We start from the raw sequence: 18,997 nt of genomic DNA, 5'->3' as shown, positions 1-18,997 counted from the left end.
CTGCAAACCATGCTGGCAATTTCAGCAGAACAATGGAGAAAAAAGAAATTCCAGATCAAACCACAGCAGAAACCAATAAAATTGTTTAACGTTTGAGTCTAACAGTAACAGCACATGCAAAAGAGAACAACGCAAACAGACCAGTGCATAAATAGCAATGGAACAACGACAAAAAATACAAACAATGAAAAACAAATCTCTTACATCTTCAGACACACTTTCTGCCTTGTCCTCAGCCTTGACAATTCCAAACAGATACCCCATCATGTACACATCTGTATACATAATTATGCACTCTCTCTCTCTCTCATGCTCACACTAACACATATAAAAGAAACACACTTGCACACACACACACACACACACACATATACACACACACTTCCCTTACTTCACACAGAAAAATGCCACTGATGACAACACATGATACAGACCACCCTTCCACCCCAACATACCACCCCCACCCCCGCACCTCCCTCTCCCCATACACATAAAACACCCAGAACAGGCCACAACACATTGCAGCAAATCAAAATCCACAGTCGCTTCAGTCAATACAAACTGCAGGAAAACAACACAAAACAACCAACACACACCACAGAACCTACACACACACACACACACCTTCCCCTTCCCCCAAACCCCTTCACACACACAAACACACACACACACCCTCCCCAAACCCATATCCCATCCCCTCCCATCCCTCAACACCCCCCACCCACACACACACACCCCACCCCCTCCCCTCCCTCAACCCCCTTCACACACACACACCCACCCACACACACACACCCACAACCCATACCCCCCATCTCTTCCCTCAACCCCTTTCACACACACACACACACACACACACACCTGTACACAAATACACACGCACACACACGTGTACACAAATACACACACACACATGTACACACACACGTACACACACACATGTGTACACACACACACATGTGTACACACACACACACACACACAAACACACAGAACTTCTGTACTCACCCCATCCTCTTCCTGCCGGGACGACTTTTTGGGCGACTTCCTGACGTCTCGAGCAGACCCTCGAGAGGACAGCATTCCACTGGGAGATCGGCTCAAGGACTCCTGTTCGGCTGCTGCTGCTGCTGCTGCTGCTGCTGCTTCAGCTTCCGCTGCTGCCGCCGCTTCTGCTTCTAGACGAGCTTTCTCCTGTGGAAGATTTGCTTGCCGTCAGTGGTCACAAAACATGTACAGATGTTGCAAGTTTTCGGGTTCTGTGCTGCTGTGTGCTGGGTCTGGTCTTTTGTTGTGTGTGAGATTTGAAGTGTTCTGATACTGCACTGCATTGTAAATGTTGATTTTTTTTTTTTTTTTTTAATTTTCGTACTGTGTTTTGCTGGTCTGGTCTTTGCTGTGTGGCAGATTTGAATACTGCACTGCACTACTGATGTTGAAGTTTTTAGTTTTGTACTGTGTTGTGCTGGTCTGGTCTTTGTTGTGTGTGAGATTTGAAGCGTTCTGATTCTGTACTGCATTGTAATTGTTGAATTTATTTGTTTCATACTGTTTCACACTGCATTGTGCTGGTCTGGTCTTTGTTGTGTGTCAGATTTGAAGTGTTCCGATGCTGCATTACATTGTAATTGTTGAAGTTTTTTTTTCTTTTTTGGTTTGTACTATGTTTTCTGATTCCTTGCTTACCTCTGGATATGTGCGAGAGGAACATGTTTGTGGATCTACAAATGTTCACTGTTATTCCCAAAATTAAAAAAACCAGTCCTTGCTTACCTCTGAATGTATCTGATCATAGAAGAAGAACATATTTGTGGATCGACAAAAGTTCTGTTGGTCCCAAAATTAAAAACCAATCCTTGCTTACGTCTGGAATCATGCAATCAATGGAGTGGAACATATTCATGGATCTACACAAGTTCACTACTGTTGTTCCCCAAATCCTAAAAAAAAAAAAATCAATCCTTGCTTACCTCATCAAAGAAGAGGAATATATTTGTGGATCTACAAAAGTTCGCTGTTTTCATAAAAAATTAATCCTTGCTTACCTCTGGATGTATCTGATCTAAGAAGAGGAACATATCTGTGGATCTACGAAAGTTCACTGCTGTCCTTCCCAAAATTTAAAAGAAAAATCAATCATTGTTTATCTCTGAATGTATCTGATCAAAGAAGAGGAATATATTTATGGATCTACAAAAGTTCACAGTTGCGGTTTCCAAAATGAAAAAAAAAAAAAAAAAAAAAAAAAAAAAAGAAAAAGAATCTTTGCTTACCTCTGGATGCATGCGATCAACAGAGAAGAAGGTGCAGACAGAATTGTCATAGTTCTCCAACTCACTGTCCACCATGCTGGGATAGGTGTGCACGATGTCGGACTGGTCCTTGTGGAACTCGATGTAACTGCAAGCAAGGCAACGACAGAGAGTGAAAACAAAGCCTTCATGGCTCACCTGTTGTCCCTTATGATTACAGGTTAAAGGTCCCACAGCCTCTTACAGCCACTGGGGCAGTGAATTCATATCCACGGGTGCAACAGCCCAATGGTTGAAGCATTGGACTTTCAATCTGTGGGACCGGGGTTCAAATCTTGGTGCACCTGGGGGGTAAAGGGTGGAGATTTTTCCGATCTCCCAGGTCAATATATGTGCAGACCTGCTAGTGCCTGAACCTCCTTCGTGTGTATGGGCACGCAGAAGATCAAATACGCATGTTAAAGATCCTGTAATCCATGTCAGTGTTTGGTGGGTTATGGAAACAATAATATACCCAGCATGCACACCCCCGAAAACGGAGTATGGCTGCCTACATGGTGGGATAAATAAACAAAAAAAACGGTCATACACGTAAAATGTTACATGTCTGTCTGAGTGTGTATGTGAGTGCGCCTGAAATCTGATTGAATGACACAGGAAACGAATGATGAGCGCCCAGTGGCAGCCGTCAGTCGGCTCTACCGTGGTAGGAAGCCTGTTGTGCAAATGACCCCATGTATGTGTGATGGGGTGGTAAGGTGAGTGTTAGAGAAGGTGAAGACAGGTAGAAGGTGTTTGCAGAAGAGAGCCGCAGCCAGGCACGGTAGACTTGGGAAGGCGGTGCACCGGTTGTTCTTCTTTTATTCTCTCATTCTTCCAGACCTGGAGAGTTCTCTATTTGTCTGGCACTCGCTCACTCCTTATATTCTGTTCCGCCGAACCGCAAAGCCAGCGCCGTGAAGCGACTCACGAAACCGGCCCTCCGCGAGCCTTGAGGGGCCAAGCTTGTGTTTGTTTGACTAAATTTAGCGGCTTCTGACTTTCGACTCGGGGAACTAACATAGACATATTATATATCACACAAAACTACAAGAGACGAGCATTTTCTTAAGCTAAACCATTTTCTACAAAAACAATGTAGTTAAAAACTGTAAACAAAAAGAGTCACTGAATTAACGAGCTTTTAACGAGTTCATATATCATTTCTGTACATTACAACAATTAATACGTCGCAATATGTAATATAATTGTAACAGTTAAGTAACTGAAAATCCTGAATTTCCAACTATATAAAAAATCATCTATAGAATCTGCTTCTATAGTAAAGATTTTTTATGCCAAAATTCAAGAGAAAACTCAACGGACAGTTCCCATGTAGGCACCGCTTGGCGGTGCTTTTGGCACATGTGATTGACAATGAAATACTTTGTTTAAACCAACTACAACACAACTATACATGTATGATACAAATCAGATTGATAACAGAAATGCAAACATCTGCAAGACATGCTATAAAAATGTCTAGGTATTGTAAAAACATATTTTGCTCAAATCGGCACTGATGAATTCCAATGGCTTGAAGAAGAGAGAGTTCTGTGGGGCCAAAATGCTGTCAGACATTTCGTACTATCGCATGCCTATAACTTAGGTGTACACGGAAAGCGGTACATGAGAAGAAAGCTAAATCATTTACATTTTAATGCACAATCTAAATTCCATGGCAACTATATCGATTTATAGAAAACGAAGGTATTTTGTATGTTTCAACTGAGTGGATTTCGAAGATCGCGCCAAAACTCATTCACATAAATATTAATTTAAAAGAGTTATAGGCTTTCTGGACAAATGATATCATTACAGTTGAGAAGTATGATCTTTCTGAAGTCCAATAACATAAAAACTATAATCTCATCTATAATGAAGTGTTTATAATTTGACAAATTGATGAAAAATCATACGGTTCCCTGTAAAGGGAGATAACTTGTGACCGATTTACAAACTTCCTTAGTAACCTTCGGCGAGTCACAAAAGTCGTCTGCTAAGCTGGCCCAACGAAGATTGTAGCCAACCCGGCTTCATATGCAAATCGCTTAGAGCTTGGTCTCTGACCGAGGATAGGCGCTATATAAGTATCCACATCAATCAATCAATCAATCAATATCCACTGTGTACTAGGGTGTGGCATGGGAAGGTGGGGCCCAATCCCCCCTTTCTGCCACTTCCAACTCCCCCAGCCTTAGTCAGGCACCCATTGATTCACACCTGGGTGTGGTGAGGAGAATCAGAGTAAAATGCTTTTCCCAAGGAGACAACACTATGCTGAAATGGAGCCTTCAACGCTGACCACTGGTGAACACTTGATCAGAAGTCCAATGCGTAAGTAACCCTGTCATGGCACTTCAAACAAGGTGATGACGGAAAGTACAACAAAGCCTTCCTGGCTCACCTGCTGACCATACTGAGTGCAAAATACAGTAGCCTTTCAATGGCTTGACTCATCAAAAACAATTGTCTGATGGGGTAAGATCCCTTTTTAAGAAATCACTTGTTTGTGAGTGAGATCTGTTTTTAAGAAAATAAATTATTTCCCATAGTATATTCAGACTGATGTCCCATTAAATATTAATAATAATAATAAAAATAATATTAATAATGGGTATTTATGACGCTGAATCTTACCAAAGCCCTAAGCACTTACAAAAACAAAAAATACGTATAGGACAAGTATGTGGAGTGATTGCCTAGAGGTAATGCATCTGCTTAGGAAGCGAGAGAATCTGAGTGCGCTGGTTCGAATCACTAGACCTGAGTGGTGGTCTGGACGCTAGTCATCCAGATGAGACGATAAACCGAGGTCCTGTGTGCAGCATACACTTAGCGCATGTAAAAGAACCCACGGCAACAAAAGGGTTGTTCCTGGCAAAATTCTGTAGGAAAATCCACTTCAACAGGAAAAACATATAAAAACTGCATGCAGGAAAAAATTTTTTTTAAATGGGTGGCGCTGTAGTATAGCGACGCATTCTCCCTGGGGAGAGCAGCCCGAATTTCACACAGAGAAATCTGTTGTGATAAAAAGAAATACAAATACTGGGATGAAACAGCACTGGCATCAAGCAGAAATTTTGTTGCTTGTAGCAGATGTAACTGCCATACAAAGCAGAAGTAACTGACTTACTGACTGTATTGCAGCCTATAGCTGAATAGACTAAAGTGTTTAACACAAACCAGTGTTCTCTTTGGATGTGAAAACAACAGTAGAATGGTTAAGGTGCTACCAATACAGTGTCTGTGCGGGTCTGGGTTTGAATCCCAGTCTCAACCTTTCTCCCAAGTTTGACTGGAAAATCAGACTGAGCGTCTGGTCATTCAGATGAGATGATAAACTCAGGTCCTGCATGCAGCAGACACTTGGTGCACTCAAACTGTAACCATGGCGACATGGCTGTTGTCCTCAGGCAAACATTTGGAGTGATGGCCATGAGGTAACGCGTCTGCTTAGGAAGCGAGAGAATCTGAGCTCGCTGGTTCGAATCACATCTCAGCCACTGATGTTTTCTCCTCCTCCACTAGACCTTGAGTGGTGGTCAGCCCGAATTTCAAACAGAGAAGCATGTTGTGATAAAAAGAAATACAAATACAAATACAACATCCACAGAAGAAGAAATCCACTCTGATATGTAAACAAATAAATAATGCAGGATAGGCAAACAAATACATATAATGCATGTACTCAAGACATGAGCGTGCTGGGTTACGCTGCTGGTCAGACATCCACCAAGCAGATGTGGTGTGGCATACATGGATTTGTCAGGATGCGGTGACGCCCCCTTGAGAAAGTAAAAGTGAAAGTGAAACAAGAGACTGACGATTCGCTGATCTTGGTCAGCATCTCCAGAGCCTTGCCCAGGCTGTCCCTGAGGGCGTCCTCCGTGGCGTCCTGTCTCATGCGGTCCATCACTATGTCCAGGTTGGCCTCTCTCTCCTGCACACACACACACACCACACAGTAGCTTTCAGGGCAAATCATTTTTTTTTTTTGAGGGGGGCAGGGGTGAGGGTTGTTTTCTGTTGTTTTTTAAGATGACACACACAGTGGTTTTCAGGGCAAAACACTGGGTTTTTGTTTGTTTGTTTGTTTGTTTGTTTTGTTGTTGTTTTTTTAAGACTACATACAATGGTTATCTGGGCAAAACATCAGTTGTTTTCTCTTTAGACAACACACACAATGGTTTTTAAGGGCAGTGGGTTTTTTTTTTCTTTTTCTTTTTCTTTATTTTTATCTCTGTGGCTTTCAGGACAAAACATCCATTAGTTTAAGAGAGTTTTACTGGAGATCACACACACACTGGTTTTCATGGCAAAACATTGGGGTTTTGGGTTGTTGCTGTTTGTTTTTTTATCTTTAATTTGGGTTGCTGTTATTTTTTGGCAACACACACAGTGCTTTTCAGGGCAAAGCATTTTTCTTATCTTTCTTCCTTTCTTTTTTTTCCCCCTTTGTTTTGCTTTTTAGTTTTTTTTGAGACAAAACACACAGTGATTTTCAGAGCCTTTTTTTTTTTTTTTTTAACAACACAATGGCTCTAAGGAAAAACATCAGTTAGTTTTATCGAGACCACACATGTGGTGGTTTTCTGGGCAAAACTTTTTGTTTTTTTGAGACAACACTGTCATACAGTGGTTATCAAGGCAAGACACTGTTGTTGTTTTTTCCTTAATTTTCTTAGATATCTTTTTTTAGAGACAACACACAGACTCTATTTATTTGCAAGCATGAGCCAGTAAACACACACACCACACACACACACACATACCCATAATGCATACACATGTCCACACACACACACAGACACAAACATGCCCCCCTCACACACATAGGCACACAACCCCCACCCCCACCCCACCCCTACACACACACATACTCATGTCCCCCACACATACACCCCCACACAGAAACATGTGAACAGAGGCACACACACACATACAATCACAGCCCCCTCACCCCCCCCCCCCCCATCCCCCTTCCTCCCATCCCCCCTCCCCTCCCTACCCTCCCCCACAAACACACACAGCCCCCCCACCACATACACAAACACACATTCCCAAAACTTAAACACACACACATACACACACAGCCCCCCACCACACACACACTTCCAGATATTACACACACATACACACACACACACCTGGTTGAGGTAGTCGTGATCGTGTCGGCAGTCCTCCAGTTTTTCCTGCAGGGCGCGCTCTTGCCGCGCCAGGCCAATCTCGTGCAGGTCCCATGTGTGGGCTGCCCCCTGGGCGAATTTGAAGAGCGAGTGCATCTCCTGCTCCATGCGCTTGCTGTGCTCTTCTTGCGCTTTCTGTCCACAGGCAACAAGGCAAGGTGTGCATATGGGGTTTTCTTTCTTACTCCCTACTGTGTGTGATGGTCAGCGGTTGTTGCTAGAATGGTATGGTGGGCGTTTTTGGTGGGGCAATGGGTGGTGTTAATCAGTGTGTTGGTTTGTCAGTGGGTGGATGGGTGGGTTGGTGGGTGGATGGGTTGGTGGGTGGCTTGGTTAGTGGGGTGGCTGGTTGCTAAGTGGGTGGGTAGTTTGGTTGGTAGGTGGGTGAGGGCCAGATTAATTAGTGGGTGGGTCAGTTGGCTGGTTGATCGACCGGTGGATCGGAGGATGGTTTGGTTGAGTAATGTGTGGGGAAGGTAGGGAGGGTAGTTTAGTTGATAACTAGTTAGTAATAGGGTAGTTTAGTTGATAGGTGGGTGGGAGGGTAGTTTAGTTGATTGGTATGTAGGAAGGTAGTTTATTTGACTGATTGGTGTGTGGGAGGGTGGTTTGGCTGGTTGGTTGTTGGGTGGGCGTCATCTGGTAAGTAAATTGGGTAGTGGATGCGGGTGGGGTGGTTGGTCAGTTGGTTGGTGGTTGGTTAGACTGGTGGACAGCTGATGAGGTGGTTGGATGTTCAGTTTGTTGGTTAGTTGTTTTCTGCATCTTTCATTTTTACACTGGTGTGTGGGTTGGGTGCAGGTGACCATAATGATGCCAGGAAAGAATGTTTAGTGCATCTTGCCTAATGTCACCCAAAGCACTGGTCGTCTACACAAACAACAGGAACAGAAACATGCAGTTACACAAGAAATAAAATTTCAGTGCACACACACACACACACACACACACACACCAACATACCAACACACACGCACACTAAGTCACACACACACACAAAGAAACACATACAAACACACACACACACACACCTCCGACCCTCCTCTCTCTCTCTCTCTCACCTCCATGGTTTCCAGGTTGTTTTCAAAGATGCGCTGCTGTTCTCCCACCAGGGGGAGCATCTGTTCCTCGATCACCTGCTTGGCTCGACTCTCCGTCACCACCCCTGCCTCCATCAGCGATCGCTACGTCAACAAGAGAGGCACAGCCTTCATCATGACAGGAATTGTAGAACAGAAAAAACAAGACCTCATTTTTGTGTGTATTCAGATCTATTTGGTTATCTACCTATCTATCTATTTATTCATCAGTGTTATGATCATTATATTTTTTTCTTTTCTTTTATAATATGTTATTTATCTATTTACTTACTTACTCAGCCAGCTTATTCTATTTTTCCTCAAGGCCTGACTAAGCGCATTGAGTTACACTGTTGGTCAGGCACAGGCTAAGCAGATGTGGTGTGGCTTTATGGATTTGTCCAAACATGGTATAAGACACACTATTTTTGGGTGTAAGACATGCTATTTTGTTCTGTTTTGCCAAGTAATGACCTTGACCATTGCTCTCTCATGCGGTTTACCTCCTCACCATAAAGGAGATGACTGGTGAGGTCTTATTAATACCAACTTTTCTAACAAGTTTGGTTACTATACCGCTAGCGTTTGCCCAGAAAATTTCAACATTATAATTCATCACAAACACACACCCACATCCAACCTCCACCCCTCACACTGTCATACATGCATATATACACTGACAGATACACAGACCACTGAGACTGGATGGTAAAACAAAGAAAAATGAAAGTAAACAAACAAACAAACTGGTACCCTGATGCTCTCAATCTTCTCCAGGCAGAACTGGCAGACTTTTTCCATCTCTTCATGCAGCTTGCTCATGTGCATCTGGCTCACAGCATCTGACAAACAGAACATGAAAGAATAGAATAGAGTACAACAGAACAGAATATAATAAATTAGAACAGGACAGAACAGACCAGAACAAAATAGAATTGGCCTTTATTACCAAGCGTATCTGGGTTACAGGAAATCTTGGGAGTGACCAGGATAGCATATTATGATAAATATTGATGATAAAAGAAGAATCAACACAGTGCTGAATCTTGTGCAGCAACAAATCCAATCAAACCTTAACTGAAGGTCACCAAAGACAGCAACAACTACGATAAAAGCAAGAAAAAGAGGAATGGTCTGAATGAAGGAATGAAAGACATACAAAGATGTACACTGACAGACAGACAGATGGTGGGGAGGGAGGGAACAGGTGTGGGGACAGAAAAAAGAGATGGTGGAGACACACACACACAAACACAAACATCAACAACAAAAAACAAACAAAACAGAAACAAACAAAAAAAACAGAAAAAAGCAACAGACTTCTTTTTCCTGAAATTAATGATCAGTTGGAGGTGGGGGCCAGGGGGGTCATGGTGGGGGGGGGGGGGATGCCAGAGGCACTGGACTTCTGAACCAGTGTTCACCAGTGATACAGTGCTCAAGGCCCCCTACTATGGCATAGTGTTATAGCCTTTGGAAAAGCACTTTACTTCGATTTTCCTCACACCATCAAGGTGTGAATGGATGCCTGACTTCAGTCGGGGAAGGTTAACTCACTCTGGACGATGGAACGCTATAGCATTTCTGGAATGCTATGGTGGTTTCGACAATCAAAAATTTTTCCACGTTTTCCTCATGGTGTAGCATAACAATCGCAGCTACACCGGGCACTACGAACGTGTCAAAGGTCGAATGGAAAGTTTCTTCATGAGATTCCGTAACAACACTCCACAGCAAGCCAGCGAGTTCAGGTTGCCACATGACGAGCTAATCTGCATACGTATCGAAAAAGGCGTCACAGACAATACAAGTGGAAATTTTTTTAGCAAACTTGATCACAACAGCGGCTTTTACCTCTGCTGAAGTGATTGAAATGCTTCAAACTGAAGGTTTCAACATCGAGGAGGAGGATGAAGACATTGAATCAAGTATCTGCAGTGAAGAAAGCTACCAGAAAGTAAGTACTGGTAGTAATTCAGCTTTTGAGAGCAGTAAAGAGGGAGTGGGGTGGGCGTTCACAAGACATGAGGAGAGGGGTCAGTGGGTCAAGTACACTGAGTTTCATTCAGTTACTTTATGTTTTGTATTTTTCGTGATTTTTTTCCTAACCCTAACAAATGGGTCGTCAGTAGGGAAAAGCAAGGGAGAGAACTATTCATCCGGAGTGAATTAAAGTGGCCAATGGAGAGGACTGGACTCCGCCTTCTTATGCCAAGTCCAAGATGCAGTGAATATTGGCCGTATTGATCAGTTGGCTATGTCTTCCTCATTGGGGATGGCAGAGGTGGGGTAGGGGTGGGTCTTTCCATATAAATAACACCCCTGCCTTCTGGGAATCCTGTGCGATAAGTTCCTCTTTTCTACTGCTCTCTTTATTTCTGCACTTTTTTCTTTCTTCACTGTTGTCTAGCTTTTTCTGCCTTCTTAGTCCATTCCCCTTTCTTTTCTTTTTTTTTTTCTAGCATGTTTTGATACTTATTTCTCTCTTTTACGCAGTATGTGAGGTACTATCTGTGTTGTACTGCTCTGGCAGGTAATCACACTGTTAGCACTGGGATAGGCGCTAGCTGTCCATCCTGCAGTGTTCTCTGCCTATGTGGCCTTTTAAACATATTTTTGAGTGGCTTTGAAATTTTTTTTTTCTTCCTTTTTTTGTAACCTTGGGATGACAAATTTAACCTGGGGATGATAAATTTAAACTGGGGATGATAACTTAAGTGGTAAGGCTGACCATCCTCAGCCTTACTTTATGGAGCTTAATGGTTATGGTAATATATGTCATGAAATGTGATGTTTTTTCAGGGGTTTTGTGCTGTTGTTTTTTTTGGTTTTTTTCTGCACGTGACAGTGTTTTGTGTTTAATGCTGTTAGAATCTGTTGTTCAGTTACACAGTTCTGATATGGTCCTGTGTGGTTGGCTGCACTCTGAGCAACAATGTCAAAATAATGTGAAGTGGCTCCACTGCACTCACCAATTTCCTGGGTGATCTTGTTCATCTGTTGTCTCCACTTGTACACAGCCGACTTTGTGGTGGATGGTGGTTTGAGCTCACTGCAACAGGTGGCATCGTAAGTGATCAACCTCTTCATTGCTTCATGTTGTTTGTGTGTGAGTGTCTGTATGTGTGTGTGTCTGTATGTGTGTGTGTGTGTGTGTTTGTGTGTGTATGTGCATGTTTGTGCATGGATGTTCAAGAATGTGTGTGTGTGCATGTGCATGTGTGTTTGTGTATACTTTCAGGCACGTATACAATTCATGTGCACATGTTTGTGAACACACACATGTATGTGTCTATTATGCAAGGAAATCTCTCCCTCTCTCTCTCTGTAAATTGTTTGTTGTCTTAATGAAGGTTGCCTTTGGCTAACTGCTTATAAACCCTTCCCCCAATTCCTGATGTATATATGTATGCCCATGGCAGCCAAATGCATTAAACATTCTTTCATTCATTCTCTCTCACACACACTCTCTCTCTCTCTGTATATTTCCTCATGGCTGTTATGATTCTTAACATTGCAGCCAACAGCAGACAGACAGCAGTCCTCGGAGACTTGACAGCGTCTATCACTGTCTGCCGACAGAATGCACACCTGAGGGATTCGATGAGATCCAGTCTCTGGGAGTTGAGGATCTCCAGCTCTGTCACCATGAACTCTTGCACCTGCACCACACCTGCGGGCTTCAGTATCTCCTCGCTGTGCATGAACTCCCTGCAGTGAGAAAGAGACACACAAAGTCAGTGACTTCCCCTGTCACACACGACACACAGGTGTGTAAAGAAAAGATAACAGATGAGAAGGGAGGCACAAACATCAGTTACTTCCCCTGTCAAACGCAAAACACGGGTGTGTGAAAAAAAAAGGCAACTGACAAAAGAGACATACAGACTCGGTGTCTTCCACTACCATACACAACGTACAGTTGACTGTGAGGAAAAGATGACAGATGACAAACAAATTCAAATTCAAATTATGGTGTCAGAGCCTCGCCAACCACTTAGGCCATCTCAAGGCTATCACCACCTACAAGCAGAATACAAAGTCGATTATATGACCTGTCACACGCAACACACAGGTGACTGTGTGTAAAGAAAAGATGACACCATACCCATATGTTACCCTTGCGTCAAATTGGTAATTCTGATGTTCCCTGTGATCCATGTAATCTGATTGTCAATGTATGTTGCCAGTTAAGAATCAAGGGGTCATATTTTATGTGTTAATCCATGTTAGTGTTGTAGGTTTTTTTGTTTGTTTTCCTGATTGGTCTTTTGAGGTTTTTTCTTTCCGTTTGTAATTTTAAACATACTCTTGCAAACTGTTTCCATACTGTACTGTTGCAAGCTGTCTTTTTGCTGAACTGATGTGGTATGCAGTATGAAAATGTGATGGTGATGATGTCAAAGAGAAAATATAACCTTTTATGCAAGAGAAAAACAAACAAACAAAAGATGACAGATGAAAAGAAAGAAACAGTATACAAATTCAATGACTTCCGCTATCGTACACAACACATAAGTGACTGTGTGAAGAAAAGGCAACAGACAAGAAGACAGAGATAGTATACAAACTCAATTATTTCCCCTGTCACATGCGTTCGACCCAGAGAATACTTAAACAAAGACTACATCCTCAAGTTTCAGTTTCACTTTGTCAAGAAGGAGTCACTGTGTTTGGACAAATCCATATATGTGACACCACATCCGACAGGCATCTGTAGAGGTGAAGGCAGGATGGAGACAGCTTTGTTAACACATCTTTATGACAGTGGGTTAAAATGAATACAGGATCCTGTCGGTTCTCACCTGAATTTCTCCACGGCCAGGTTGGTTTTCAGGTTCTTCCAGTCCTCCACACGGCGGCGCCACTGTGTGTGCTGAGTTTTCTCCCTCTCAATGTCGGCTGACATCAGGCGAACATACAGGTCTGCATAGGCACGCCGATTGCTAAGACAGGTCTGGTTGAGAGCCTGGACAAGTATGATGATCATTTTGTATTAGACTGAACTGTGATGCACTTTGTTGCAGCATATTGTATCCAACTGTACTGTATTGTATTCATAGCACTGTATTGCACTGTGCTGTGTTGTAATGAATTGTATTCAACTGCATTGCAATGATTAATACTGCTAAATGTTGCGTTGTATTGTTCTGAATTCTACTGCAAACCTTTGTTTTGCATCGTATTTCAGTGCCTCACATTATACTACATTGTACTGCACTCATTATATTGAAATGGTGTAACGTGAAGCTGTATCTTACTGCACTGTGTTGGATTGCATTTCATTGTGTTGTGCTGTAATCAAAAGTGCCACTCACACGTTCACAATGCAGGAAACTTTGTAAGTCAGTCTGAATAATTTGATTTGGACTGGTATTGTCTGTCTGCAAATGTGTAAATGCATATTTACACGCACATGCGCACAAACACACACACACATCACATCTGTTGAAAATCGATGATTCTGGTGGTATATTTGTCTATGATGTATTTATTTAAAATACCTGTGATTCTTTGTCCATGAAGCGCTGAAGATCTGGAGCCATGAGGTAGGAGATTTTCTCCAGTGTCTTGGCGTACTCTTGGAACACGTTTCGGATCTGTCAAAAGTATCACCCCTGCTTTGGATGCAGCTCAAGAATGACAAACACACGAGTGAGGAAGATTCAATAAAGCACAGTTTGGGTAACACTATGACAGAATTGTACTTCAGCACTCAAAAAGTTATGCAACAACTCCCAACACTATCATAACCACCACTGGTATTTCTATCCTTCAGTCCAAATGAATGTGTGATTGACTGACAACTAAGAAATACTTAATAATAATAATAAATTAATAATAATGACAATAATAATCAAAACAAAATGATATAAATAACAACAGCAACAATAATAATGGTAATAATAATAACAATAAGATGACAGTAATATTAATAATAATAATAATGATGATGATGATAACAATAACAATAATAATAATAACAATCATTATAATGATAACAATAATATTAATAGTAATAATAATAACAACAATAATAATAATGATAATAATAATAATGAAAATGATAATAACAATAATAATAAATAAGATGGCACATCCACCCCCCTGCCCCACCCCCACCCCCATTCTCCTGCCCACCCACTCCCCCACCACCTCCCCCTCCCCCTCCAACCCCGCTGTGCTCACCCGCTGCATGCGTTCGTCCTCCAGGCCTTTCAGCTTGGCATCCAGCTGTGCGATCCACTCCTGCCGCTGGGGGCTGAACTGCTGCACCTCCTCCCACAGGCACACCAGGTCCTCCAGGCTGTAGGACAGCAGGTCCTGCCACCAGCCACCCGGAGAGCACAAAGTGGGCGTCAATGCCGAGGGTCTGTCGTGTATGAAGTGTGTGTGGTCGCTGTCTCTCTCTCTCTCTGTCTTCAGTCTCTCTCTCGCTCTCTGTCTTCACTCTTTCTCTCTCTATTCTTCTTTCTCTCTCTCTCTCCCCCCTTTTATATCTCTCTATCCCTTCCCTTTCTTTCTCCCCCCATCCCTACCCCCTGCCCTCTCTCCGCTTTCTTCCTCTCTCTCTCTCTCTCCCCACCCCAGCCAAACTCTTTCTTTCCCCTCTGTTTCTCTATATCCTCTCTCTCTCTCTCTCTCCCTTCTCTCTCCCTCACATTCCTTTCTCTGTTTCCCCCTTCTCCTCACTCTCTCCCTCTTCCATCTCTTTCTTTTTCTTCATTCATTGGCTGTAGCATTGTAGCATCTACGTTCACTTGTAAGTTGTAAGCACAAGTGGGCTTTTATGTCAATGATCATTTTTACCTGGGGGGGGGGGGGGGGGGGGGGGGGGGGGTCATCATTTTCTCTATCCACCCCACATCTCTCTTCTCCCCCCCCTCTCTCCCTTTTCTTTCTTTCTCTCTCTCTCCCCTCTTGTCTCTTTCTCTCTTCCTCCCCCTCTCCCTTCTTTCCCTTTCTGTCTCCCCCACATCTCTCTTCTTTTCGTCTCTTTCTCTATCCATCCTCCTGTGTCCTTTCCTCATCCCTCCCCCTCTGTCTCTCCTCCTTTCAATAAATCTCCCCTCTCTTTCTCTTTCTTTCTCTCTTCCCTTACACCCCCTTCTTCTTTCTTTTCTCTTTCTTTATGATTTTTTTTCTTCCTTGTTCTTATTTTTTTATGTTTTTCTTTTCTTTCATTTCCCAACTTTTTTTTTGCATTGTATGCTTGCTCTGTTACCAATGGTAAAAAACAACAACAACAAAACATTCATTAAAATAAATAATGATCATTCATTCATAAATTTTATTCATTCGTTCTGTTCACTACTCCTCTCTTTCTCTCAAGAGTGCATGTGAGATCATGATTTTGCCCATGTTTTCAATCCAGATAGTGCTTCAAGAAAAAGAAAAAAAAAAGAGCAGGGGAAAGTAACAAGTGTGTGCGTGAGTGTGCGTGTGTGCATATGTGTGTGTATGTGTCTGTGTGTGTGTGTTGTGGGGAGAGAGGGAGGCTGAGTGAGAGGGGCCCATGGTATAAATATTATTTTGAAGCAAGAAATCACACACACACACACACACACACACACACACACACACACACACACAACTTCCCTCCTAACACCCACCCATCCATCCCCAACTCCCTTTTCTTTTTTTTTTTTTCTTTTTTCTTTTTCTTTTTTGATCTCATATCACTCTTAGTTTACTACAGACGTAAAACTGATGACCAACACACCAGAAACACAGACAATGATACCCACAAAAAGAAAGAGCGAGGAGGGTCATGGGGAGAAAAAGACAGAGAGAAAAAAGAAGAGACATGAACAGGGGAGAGAGCACACAAGTCCCACACCTCATCCTTTTCAATACGAGACAGCAGATGAGCTATCTGCACGTCCCCTTCTCCCAGCTTCTCCAGAACTTCCTGGCTGGCCTTGGCAATCTTGGGCTCCATGTCCTGAGCAAAAAAAAAAAATATATATATATATAAAAAGCCACTGGGATTACACAAACATTGTGTAACATGGTGTCTTTTAGTTTATCAACATGGATCATTTTCCACAAACCCTTTCTCACTGTTGTGTAATGACATTCACCCTCTTTTCAAATACACATGCACACACACACACACACGCATGTGTGCACATGCTCATGCACACACACACACGTACACACATTTATGTGAAGTGACATATGTGCAAATTACAAAAGGACTGACACACTCACACACACACTGAAGTACATTTGGTTGTGAGTCCTGTTGTTATGGGCCAGAGGCCTGACAGTTTCAGTTTTAGTTTCAGTAACTCAAGGAGGCGTCACTGCATTTGGACAAATCCATATACGCTACACCACATCTGCCAGGCAGATGCCTGACCAGCAGCGTAACCCAACGCGCTTAGTCAGGCCTTAAGAAAAAAAAAAAAGAAAAAAAAGGGTGAATAAATAACAGTTAAATACATTTTTTTTAAAAACAACTACTACAACTACTAATAATATGTATAAGGCGCAAAAACTTGATGAAGTCAACTATAAGCGTACATGAATAAATAATAATTATAATATAAAAAAGTAGTAGTAGTAGTAGTAATAATAATAATAATAATAATAAGGCCTGACAATTACAACATTTTTGACTTTGACAAACATACAAGTTTTATAAAAGAAAAAGTCATCTTTGAAAATAGGAAAACACACACACACACACACACAAACATGCTCACTCATACACACACACACACACACACACACACACACACACACACACTCACTCACTCATTCACTCTCACACACACACACATACATATGCAGACTTACACATATAAACACACACATTCACTCACTCACATATGCAAAAAGTGACTTCTTTCCCTCCCCAGATTTTTCCCCTCTCCTCATCTAATATGACCATGACTATAGAGTGAACAAAATACTAAATTAAAGAACAAACAAACACACACACACACACTTCTCTCTCTCTCTCTCACACACACACAAATACACACAGACACACACACACACAAACACATCTACACACACCCACTTGCACACAAACACACATCCAAACACACACACATCCTCCTCCTCATCACTCACCACACTGATCACTCCAAGTTCCTGATGCATATCTTCCACAGCGGCCTCATGTCTGCCAAACAAATCCACCAGCATAGCACTCAAGCTATCAAAATGTGCAGCCGTTTTTTGTTGTTCTGGATTTATGTGCATTTCCTTTTTTTTTTCTTTTTTTTTTGCTTGTGCATGTGTGAGTGAGTGAGTTAGAGAGAGAGAGAGAAAGAGAGTGTGTGTGTGTGTACATGCATTTGTGTGTGTGTGTGTGTGTGTGTGTGTGTGTGTGTGTGTGTGTGTGTGTGTGTGTGTGTGTGTGTGCACTTTGTGTATGCATATTTATGTGTCTGAGTGCATGCATGCGCGCACAATTTCCATTCTATGACGCCAATAACTGATCGATACAAGACTGTAACATCCAATGAATAAAACTGAAATACATTCTTTTCCACTTTTTATCTATCTGTCTATGTTGAGAGAGAGACAGACAGACAGACAGACAGACAGACACAGACACAGAGACAGAAAGAGAGAGAGAGAGAGAGAGGAAGGGGGTGAGGAAGAGAGAGACAGAGAGAGAGAGAGAGAGAATTAAACTGGATGTGGCCATGAATAGTGGAGATGGTTACACAATGCAAGAATAACATTGTCCAACACTGAACAGAAAATGAGCAGCACGAAACATAACATTTTACTTTTAGAAACAAAGCTTCAAAAAACAAGTCCCTGAAAGCATGGCAGCCTATGTGACTGGGTAAAATGGTCATACATGTAAAATCTCAATCAAACATATGAGTAAAGATAGGTATTGCAGCCCACAAATCAGGAAGAACAAGAAGAAGAAAACTATCGATTCACATGAGAACAAAGTATGTCCAATTTTCCATTATCTGTCATTGTACTTGTCCACAATTTCAAGGAAGTATCTTAAACAAAATGTAGTGGATTACTACTGTACACACAATAAACATACTGCGAAAAAAACATCCTTCTCACCTTTCCTTTCTGCTTGCTGTAATTCGATCTATGATATCAGAGCCTGTTCTTGCTGGCTCTGCAACAGAACGAAGATGTGATTATCACATGTTGAGGCTTCATGACTCTGGGTATCAAGTATTATTATTATTATTATCAGAATGTGCCAACTGAATAAACGGAATCGTCAGTTGCCACCAGCAATAGCATCATCAAAGTTACCATCACAGACAGCAGAAAGCAAAACAGTTGTGCAATTTTCTGACCTGACAACATTACAAAAGTCATATGATCACGCAGAGAATTTTTCAGAATAATGTATTCACACAACCATGCAAGCGCATACAAATATTATACAGTCATATGCACACAGATACACATACATTCACACATAAGTTACAAC

The 18,997-nt window shown here is 42.1% G+C and overlaps 1 protein-coding gene across 2 annotated transcripts in view; it reads right to left on the bottom strand.

Moving 5' to 3' along the window:
• LOC143276298 (coiled-coil domain-containing protein 180-like) overlaps window positions 1–18,997 on the bottom strand; it is an 83,093-nt gene that overhangs the window by 60,963 nt on the left and 3,133 nt on the right. For both annotated transcript variants that reach the window (XM_076580803.1, XM_076580804.1), the window contains exons 4-17: window positions 18,616–18,673; window positions 17,647–17,698; window positions 16,403–16,507; window positions 14,752–14,886; window positions 14,067–14,162; window positions 13,368–13,531; window positions 12,154–12,273; window positions 11,535–11,614; window positions 9,316–9,404; window positions 8,545–8,667; window positions 7,445–7,618; window positions 6,122–6,237; window positions 2,274–2,400; window positions 1,009–1,194 (exon numbers count right to left, since the gene is read on the bottom strand). In XM_076580803.1, coding sequence (XP_076436918.1) covers window positions 1,009–1,194; window positions 2,274–2,400; window positions 6,122–6,237; window positions 7,445–7,618; window positions 8,545–8,667; window positions 9,316–9,404; window positions 11,535–11,614; window positions 12,154–12,273; window positions 13,368–13,531; window positions 14,067–14,162; window positions 14,752–14,886; window positions 16,403–16,507; window positions 17,647–17,698; window positions 18,616–18,673 — 1,625 coding nt within the window. The remainder of the gene's footprint in view (window positions 1–1,008; window positions 1,195–2,273; window positions 2,401–6,121; window positions 6,238–7,444; window positions 7,619–8,544; window positions 8,668–9,315; window positions 9,405–11,534; window positions 11,615–12,153; window positions 12,274–13,367; window positions 13,532–14,066; window positions 14,163–14,751; window positions 14,887–16,402; window positions 16,508–17,646; window positions 17,699–18,615; window positions 18,674–18,997) is intronic.

The sequence above is a fragment of the Babylonia areolata genome, chromosome 31 (genome assembly GCF_041734735.1).
Source record: "Babylonia areolata isolate BAREFJ2019XMU chromosome 31, ASM4173473v1, whole genome shotgun sequence".
In the NCBI taxonomy this organism is placed as follows: Eukaryota; Metazoa; Mollusca; class Gastropoda; order Neogastropoda; family Buccinidae; genus Babylonia; species Babylonia areolata.
This window is presented reverse-complemented; position numbering and strand designations above follow the sequence as displayed.